Source organism: Papaver somniferum, unplaced genomic scaffold (genome assembly GCF_003573695.1).
Source record: "Papaver somniferum cultivar HN1 unplaced genomic scaffold, ASM357369v1 unplaced-scaffold_81, whole genome shotgun sequence".
NCBI lineage: Eukaryota > Viridiplantae > Streptophyta > Magnoliopsida > Ranunculales > Papaveraceae > Papaver > Papaver somniferum.
The window spans coordinates 5,373,881-5,383,583 of NW_020651082.1; the positions used below are offsets into that span (position 1 = coordinate 5,373,881).

Sequence of the window (9,703 nt, forward strand, 5' to 3'; positions counted from 1 at the left end):
CACTTTTACTTTTATCAAGTAATTTAGTGTTCTTTTGTGCTTTGAAAGCAATATCCTTTCCAGATTTGGATGTATGCTCATGATCAAAGATCTTTAACTTCCCAACCAAGGTATTTCTGGATAGAGTATTTAGGTTATTTCCTTCAACGATGGCATGCTTATTAGAATCGTATTTGGATGGTAATGACCTGAGAATTTTCATCATAATGTCCTTTTTAGCAATAGTCTTACCCAATGCAAAATATGCATTAACAATTTCAGACACTTTGTGATTAAACTCATCAAAGGAATCTTCATTATCCATACAAAGGTTTTCCCAATCAGAATTTAGGTTTTGAAGATTAACTTCATTTTCAGAGGTATTCCCTTCGAATACAGTTTCTAAGATATCCCAGGCTTCTTTAGACTTGGTGCACGTAGTCACATGGTGTTGAAGATCTGGGGTAATGGCATGGATGATAACATTTAATCCATCAGAATTTTTCTTTGCAGCAAGAATCTAGACAACATCATATTTACCAATATCCTTTTGGGACAATTACATCGCCTTCTGTAACTTCTAGAGGATCATAGTCATTGACTACATAAACCCATAATTGAAACTCACGCGCTTGAAGAAAGGCATGCGTATAAATTTTCCACTATAAGTAATTCGATCCATCGAAGACTGGCGGTATGTTTATAAAGTAACACTTCTGTCCATAAAGTCAGATCGCTACAAACACGGACTTATGAGGTCTTAAATGTGTTTTCCTGCTCTGATACCAATTGAAAAAGCGGGGGCCTAACAACCACACCCAATATTTCTCTTAGAAATCTGTATGGACTAACTCCAATATACTTTCCAGAGAATCGACTAGACAGTCAGACTCAATCTTAAGAAAAGTATATCCAAGAGTTATATCTTTATTTCTCAATTCAATCTACAATCAAACAAATAGGAATTCGCGAGCCCTATTGAATATAAGAAATAACTTGGACGGTACCAAAAACCAATATCCAAGTTTCAATCAATTTAATCAACAACCAAAGGGTTCGATTCACAGTTGATTGAACTTATGCACAACCTGTGATATTTCAATTATATAAACAAATATAATGCAAAAAAGAAATAACACAGACACCAGAAAATTTGTTAACGAGGAAACCGCAAATGCAGAAAACCCCCGGGACCTAGTCCATATTTGAATACCACACTGTATAAGCCGTTATATACACTAGCCTACTCCAAGTTAACTTCAGACTGGAATGTAGTTGAGCCCTAACCAATCTCACACTGATCAAGGTACAGTTGCGCTCCTTACGTCTCTGAATCCCAACATGACTCTACGCACTTGATTCCCTTAGATGATCTCACCCACAACTAAGAGTTGCTACGACCCAAAGTCAAAGACTTGATAAACCAATCTATCTCACACAGAAAGTCTATTGAATAGATGAATCTATCTCCCACAGATATACCTATGAGTTTTGTTCCGTCTTTTGATAAATCAAGGTGAACATGAACCAGTTGATATACCAGACTTATATTCCCGAAGAAAAACCTAAAAATATCTATCACCTCACAATAATCTTAATCGTATGGTAGCGAAACAAGATATTGTGGAATCACAAACGATGAGGCGAAGATGTTTGTGACTACTTTTTATCTTGCATATCGGAGATTAAATATCGATCCAATCTTAGAGAAGATAGTACTCAATCACGATAGAAAACAACAAGATCAGAACGCGAAACTACAGAGAAAATAGTTGGGTCTGGCTTCACAATCCCAATGAAGTCTTCAAGTTGTTAACCTACAGGGTTTTGGAAAAACCTAAGGTTAAAGGATAATCGACTCTAGTCGCAACTAGTATCACACAAAAGGTGTGTGGATTAGGTTTCCCAGTTACTAGAACCCTCCCTTATATAGTCTTCAAATCAGGGTTTGAAATCAATGTTACCTTGGTAATAAAGCATTCAATATTCACTGTTAGATGAAAACCCGATTAGACTCAAGCTAATATCTTTCAACTGTTAGATCTAACTTAGCTTGTTACACACAAATGAAAAGTGACTTCATTTAGATATGAGTAACCGTACCTAAATGTGTAAACCTTGTTGGCTCAACAATAGTTAACCGGAGTTAGCCATATGAACACTTTCATATCAACCATACTCATCTTAACCACAACTAGTTCAAATGACTCAAATGAAACTAGTTCTAGAGTTGTTCAATTGTTTATATTCCCATAGAAGTATACAAGACACAGTTGAAGCAAAATCGATTTTGAGTTCACTCGAATCAATTTATGAACATTATAGCCACGGTTTGCAAAACATTGCATTCCTTAATATATAAATGTATTAGTTCATGAACAAACTTATTGTAGAACATAACCTATTCAAGTATGCAAACGGGTACGCATACCTAAGTAGCCGGACTTGGACTGTGTTCGCCAGTATACGAACGCGTATACATACTGTCTTTCACATCCGAACTCAGTTGAATATAGTTCGCGTACGGTTACGCATACCAAGGTTCCCGATCTTCAACTGACTTCACCAGTACGCATACGGGTATGCATACTGTAGCTCCCGGACTTCACCTGACAACCAGTACGCATATAGGTATGCATACTAGATTGCCGGTCTTGGACTACACATATGCAAGTACGCATACTGTGTTTATATCCAGTCATGGTTAATCGTTCTAAACTCCCATTTCAATCATTGAAACATTCTTAGAATACGACAATAGCTGTCTCACACAAACTATTAGCTTCAAAGCAATTTTCAAGTGATCGAATGATCAATACGAAACATTCCGAGTCTACATCAAATGACTGTCCCACACAAATCATGTAAAATGATACAAGGTGATTTCACATGATCATCTTTTGACTTTCGTCAAGAATATAAGATGAACTTGGTTAAAGTGAAAGCTCACCAACACATATTTCGAAAAGTATGTAAGCGAGTTAAACTCACCTCGAAATATCAAATGTGTATAATCGAAATCTATATAGCTATATGACTTTTGTTCTCCAGATACCTTTTGTTGATGAAGTTCCACAAGCTCCCCTTAGTGGTTCTTCGTCTTCAATCGATGAACGCCATGAAGTCTAATGCTCAACTACACTTTCTATCCTAATCAGAGATTTAGCTATAAGTAGACTAGAAATAAAGACTTATAATTTTGGCAACTAAACTTGACAAACAAGCTTGAGATAGCAACGCTTGCGAGTTTGACCGAGCAATGCTCTAACAGTATGATTGACCACCCCCATGTTTCAAGATGCATGGGCATCTCTATGTTATGATAGACACATGTTGTATTTCCTTAAGTGTCACTCTACACATGCTACTACAATCTCTTCTTCGATGTACTTAAAAGCAAAAGAAAATACAGCTGATTTACCCTTGTATTTTTTTAAATGTTTGTCTATCCTTGCACAAAACAATTTGTCTTCTATTTTCAATTAAATTAATTAAGAAGTTTTTTTTATCACTCATGATCACTTTATGATCTCTTTTGATTTTTTATTTTTTTTGATAAATATTAATTCTTTTTCTTTCCGAGAAAAAAACAAATACAAATAAATTTTAACTAATTCACAATGGGTCAAAAACATATACCGATATAATTTAATAAAATTGCATCAAATTTTGAAATATGAAACACGGTATAGTTTGATATGTTTAGTCTTAATTAAAACACTTTATAACTTGATCGACACTTATAAAGCAATCGAAGTGCTTAAAGAAAAAAGGCAGCCAACAGCCTATACGCATGTATGCACGAACTTTTATTACATAAATTTACCACACTTGAAACAAATTATGGCTACTGCAGAGAACAAGAGATGTAGTAGTTTTCATACGGTGGGTGTTGAGGAGACTCCAGACTCGAAGTCCCAGACATCAAAATACCCCTTGACGAAATCATAATGACCTCCCTTTAAATCTAACACTTTGTCAATGCATGCATTTCTCACGAATGGGTACGTCAAAAGGTTACCAAGGGATACATTCACCGCCTCCTACACATTACACAAGTCGCACTGTGATGTTAAATCTCGTATACCATATATATATATCAGTTGTTACATCATGTGGTCAAAATTATTGAGATAAAATTACCTTCTCACACTCTTCGTGTAGGTCTGAAGTCGATACATCACCGCCAGCGGCCTTGGCCTTGACCTTGGCCTTGGCTGGTAAACCGATTTTGACCCATTCTTCGATGAAATCACTGCATTTCATTAAACACAATTTTTTTTTTTTTTTTTTTTTTGCAATATAACAACTGATTAGCAACTGAAATAGTAAATCCTGGAAAGGAAAAGCTAGCCAAGTGTGGGTAAATGTTGGTAACTTGGTATCTTTAGAAAGACTAGCGTAATAACATGGTGTTGGTGGTAGGCTAAGGATACACCGTTAAGTAGTCTATCGTTTTATGGTATTCCATGGTAATTTGTTAAGGATGCACATATTTAGGATTTTTTTTTGAAGCATGCATATATATATATTAGAAAAGCAACTAAAAGGTTATTACACGTGGGAAGGTGACTTCCCTGGAGTCGCTTAATAGAATTTGGTTAATGAAAGCTGGTCCGCCTGATCCTATATTGTTGTTGAGTAGTTTTCAGATTGGCTACCATCAGCCGCATAGTTTGCTAGACCGTCTGCTAGTTGGTTTCCTTCCCTGTAACTATGGTGAATAACACAAAAAGGAATTTGACTATGGGTTCGCCTGGTCCCTATATTTAGGAATGTTCAGCTGTAAATCTATTTTTGTTCTATCGTCAGGAGATAATTTTGCATATTTAGCTAGTGCGTGAACTGAAACTTCAAAGAATCAAAACCCAGGATCCAGTAGAAAAATAGTTGTACTTTCTTAATGTTAGATAAATGATTATGTTAATCACAAGTAATCAAGATTCTCATCCACTAATTAAGGGTATTAATAATCCAACGGGATAAGTGGGCAATCCTATCTTAGTGCTATGTCATAGCTTATATATGTACTTTAATGGATTCATCGTGTCGGATACAGCAAACTACCACCATAATATAAGATCTGGATCAGGTCTTATCAAACGACCAAGAACTTATCGCACATGGATTAGGTGGATACCGGAGAACACCGACACACCTATTTTCATTAGACATTAATATTGATTTTTGGTTCCAAGTCTTTAAGCTGCCCAACAATGATTTAATTTATCGGAGCGTTTTTAGGGGCCACTCAAAAGAAATTAGGGGACAATAATAAAACAAAATAGGATCATCTAAACCTAAATTAAAATTAGCCCTTATTTATAATTTTTGTAATGGTAAAACTGTCCTCAAATAATCGGTAGATAACTACACATTCGGTAGCTTAAGTTTAGGAAAACAATCTCGGATTTCCCTCAACTAGAATTCTGGATTTAAGTTTAACGAACAATGTTAGAACTACCGATTATGGTAGTTTAAGTTTAAAAAACAAACTTGAAAACTGAAAACTTGAAAATGAAAATTGAAAACTTGATTGAAAATGAAAATTGAAAACTTGAGAATTCTCGGATTTGCAGTAGCAGGAACATAATCGGTAGATAAAAATCTATTTTACCTACCGATTATGGATGATGTTTTTAAGAAATGATAAACATCAACCAGAATCGGTAGATAAAGTGATTGTTATCTACCGATTATTCTTGATTAAAAAAATTCAATTTTTCTAAAAATTAAACACAATCGGTAGATAATAAACACAATTACTACCGATTATGACAGTATCAAAATTCGAAAATTGGAGATTTTTTTCAAAAACTCATTTTGGGGCCAGTATATAATCGGAAGTTTAGTTAACTTAAAATACTACCGAATATGGGTAATTCTCATTTCGAATGCCATTATATAATCGGAAGTTAAGTTCATTTACCTTACTTCCGATTGTTATAATTCCAAAATTCGAAAAGTTAAGGTTTTTTTTTTTTTCAAAAACTCATTTTGGGGCTAGTATATAATCAGAAATTTAATTAACTTAAAATACTACCGAATATGGTAATTCTCATTTCAAAATGCCACTATATAATTGGAAGTTAATCTCACCTACCTTATTTCCGATTGTTATAATTCCAAAATTCAAAAAATTAAGGTTTTTCCCAAAAACTCATTTTGGGGCCAGTATATAATCGGAAGTTTAATTAACTTAAAATACTACCGAATATGGTAATTCTCATTTCAAAATGCCATTATATAATCGGAAGTTAAGTCCACTTACCTTACTTCCGATTTTTATAAATTCCAAAATTCGAAAAATTAAGGATTTTTTTTCAAAAACTCATTTCGGGGCCGGTATACATTCGGAAGTTAAATTTACTACCGATTATGGTAGTACCAAAATTCGAAAATTAAATATATTCGGAGACTAAAGTAACATAATTTACTACCGATTGTGGTAGTACCAAAGTTTGAAATATTAAAGGATTTTGGAAAAATTTATTTTGGGGCCAATATTCATTCGGAAGGTAAACTTACTACCGATTATGGTAGTACCAAAATTAGAAAATTGAAATTTTTTGGAAATCCGGAAGTTAAATCAACACAATTTACTACCGATAATGGTAGAACCAAAATTCGGAGGGAAAAAAAAACCTTCAAATAATTCTGCTAACTAAAGTACCGAATTTATATTTAATTCCGATTATTGAAGGACAATTTTGCCATTACGAAAAAAAGGATAAGGGATGAACTAAATTTAGGTTTGAGTGGCCCTATTTTGTTTTATTGTTGGCCCCTAATTCTTTTCGAGTGGCCCTTTAAAATGCAAGGTAATTGATTACTTCCTCCGTTTGCTTTGCTGTTACTTTTACTTCTTCAATTTGGCTTAATTTTAGACTAAAATAAAAAAGTGAAAGTATCACTTTTTCGAAAATGGGGTAGTATTTTTGTTCTTTAAGATGATTTTAGATCTAAATTTTGGATAACCACTAGCATTATGAAAATTTTGGGAGTTCATTTCCGCTAATCTTTTTGGTTAATTCTCAATTGTTGGGAAGGTACTTAAACATATGCTAATTAAGTGTGAAGACTTACGTAGAGGTGGAGCCATCCTCTGGAAGAGCCATAAGTCCTTTGATCCCGCCACAAAGGCTGTGTCCGATCACCACAATATGCTCAACCTGTTTCAAATGAATATCATTAGCGTGTTCTCATTTTAGTTACAAAAACTTAAAGAGCCAAAAGAAAATATTTTTGAATTCATGCACCACTTCAAATTTCACATAAAATTATCGAAGTTTATAAGAATATACAAATTTCATTGAAAGTGTATTCCACGGAATCAGTTTCTTGGGAGGTAAGAAAGAACTTTATGTGGAATTAAGCTTAACACATATTTTAACTCATGTTATCAGTATATGGAGGTTTTATTGTAAAATAAAAGAACATTTTCTCTCAAAATTGTCAGGAAAATGAGAAAAGAAAAAGGGGAACATGAAATGAGAAATGTAGACCTTGAGATTCAAGACAGCATATTCTATGGCAGCTCCAACTTCAGTATGCCTGTTCTGCAAATTTTAAAACAAATTTATCTATCAGCATGTATAATTAGTTTGAAGCACATAACATAAATTTGAAAGATATCTAGACTAAACCTAGGAACAATGTTAAACTTACTTGGCAATAGGGTGGAACCATATTAGCAATGTTTCTCACAATGAAAGCCTCTCCTGGTTGGAATCCCAAGATGTGGGAAGGGCACACCCGAGAGTCACAGCATGCAAACACCAGGAACTGCACATATAAATATAATTACAAATTGATCAAAAAAGATAATTAAGTACCCAAAACTAGACTGCAAGATAATCTTTTTCTCATGATCTTTGTGGTGTCATAACTATAAGGAAAGGAAATGCATCTTTCTGATTTATTAAAATTTACCTTGGGGCTCTGGCCCCTTGAGAGTTCCCCATACCGTTCTGTATCAGCCCTGATGAACCACAAAAATATAAGAAATTACTTATAACATAAAAATATAAAAGAAGCAGACATTGCATATGATCTCTATGGAATGGGCTATGGAGTCCAACATATCAACAAAAAGTTCATCTAATACTAGTAAACTGAACAATTAACTAAACCAGCTACTTACTCGTATTTTTCCTTTTTGAATTGGATGAATCCAGTTTTCATCCTGTTAATCGGACAGAAACCGTTTTCGGCTTCACCATCAGTAGTAGTTTTAGCAGTCTGTAGTTGCAGCAGTTCAGCTGTTATCTGTTCGATCTTGGCCGCGGCAACTGCATTTAGACTTTTATTCTCACTACAAAATCAAAATCAACACAAACAAAAGCTGATCATTAAACCAGAGATTAGAAGTCAGGTGGGGCCCGGGTAACAGAAATAACTGATTTTTAATCTATGGACATTATTCTGGGGATCCTGTTACGGCTGCTGCATATACTACGTACCTAAGAAGCTTCTCAAGTCCAGCAATGGCTTCTTCGCATTTATCCTTTACCGCCATATTGTCTTCTTCTTCAACGACGATTTATACTTCTTCTCCCTGCCAGAAAAATCTGTTATAATTAAGTCAACGATGCATTTTGATCCAATAAAAGAACTATTAACTGATCATTAGAGATCTAAACATGACTCAGAAGACAAATTGATCATGATACTCATGATCATTTTTAGATTAAGAAAAATTGGTTTCAGAACCTGTAAATTCCTGAGTACAAACACCAAAATGAAAATAATGATTGAGACATCTTCTTCTTACTTACTTTGTATATTTTGTTATTGCACAAACCAAATAAGGAGCCTTTATAATACCTTTTTCATTTTGTTGTTTCTGTTCCCTCCCCAAAGGGACACATCTGTGGAACCAACAAATACCAATTAAATATGTCTGAAAGGACGTTTATCATCGGGTCATAATACAAAAGTCAGATACTAACTTCACTAGTCAACTAGATGACGGTGGAAAATAATTTTGAGATAAGGCACGCGTTATTTTGCCACACTTTTTGTACCGGCCAAACTTGTTTTCTCGGTTTGCAACTGATATTGGGATAACACACTCACAGTTCGGATTTAAACAAGCTTCAAAAATATTTTACACAAGATCAGATAAAAAAAATCCTCAACAACAGGCCTTCCATTCAGCTAACAAGAAGTAAACACTTCACAGTAAATTCCACTTATAAGGCTATCCTTTGTCAAAAGAACCCCAATCTAGTTAGCAAGAAAGAAGAAGCTAAATTCTGGCTAAGTTTATGGCACCAGCAAATCCCTCACAAATGTCAATTGTTCTTGTGGAAGGTTATGCATGACATTCTCCCAGTCAATGAAAGATGTTCAAGGCATAATCAACATATGGAAGTGCACTATCAAAGATGCAACAATGAAACAGAAACCATTACACATCTCCTGGTTCATTGCAATTATGCTAGAAGTGTGTGGAGTGTTATTTCTTCTGAGGTTTATCAAGAAATGAGAAATATTTCAGATGTCAGGCTCAAATCAAGTGTCAATCAATTTCAATCAAAAAACAAAGGTTGGATCTACCAATTGATTGAACTACGCACAACCTGTGATATTTCAATTATATAAACAAATATAACGCGGAAAAGAAATAACACAAACACCAGAAATTTTTTTAAAGAGGAAACTGCAAATGCAGAAAAACCCCGGTACCTAGTCCAGATTGAACACCACACTGTATTAAGAC

At 34.4% G+C, this 9,703-nt stretch overlaps 1 protein-coding gene across 2 annotated transcripts; it reads right to left on the reverse strand.

Moving 5' to 3' along the window:
* Positions 1-3,615: 3,615 nt before the first annotated feature.
* LOC113345501 (carbonic anhydrase 2-like) lies at positions 3,616-8,837 on the reverse strand. 2 transcript variants are annotated; one of them, XM_026589269.1, is made up of 9 exons: positions 8,757-8,837; positions 8,442-8,536; positions 8,123-8,293; positions 7,912-7,960; positions 7,648-7,764; positions 7,485-7,538; positions 7,066-7,151; positions 4,123-4,234; positions 3,616-4,022 (listed from the first exon to the last, which is right to left on the reverse strand). In XM_026589269.1, the coding sequence occupies exons 2-9, from the start codon at positions 8,495-8,497 to the stop codon at positions 3,858-3,860; spliced, it is 810 nt and encodes a 269-aa protein (XP_026445054.1). In that variant the 5' UTR covers positions 8,498-8,536; positions 8,757-8,837; the 3' UTR covers positions 3,616-3,857. The 2 variants fall into 2 exon arrangements, with proteins under 2 accessions (XP_026445054.1, XP_026445053.1); XM_026589268.1 differs by lacking the exon at positions 8,757-8,837 and adding an exon at positions 8,692-8,744.
* Positions 8,838-9,703: the final 866 nt, after the last annotated feature.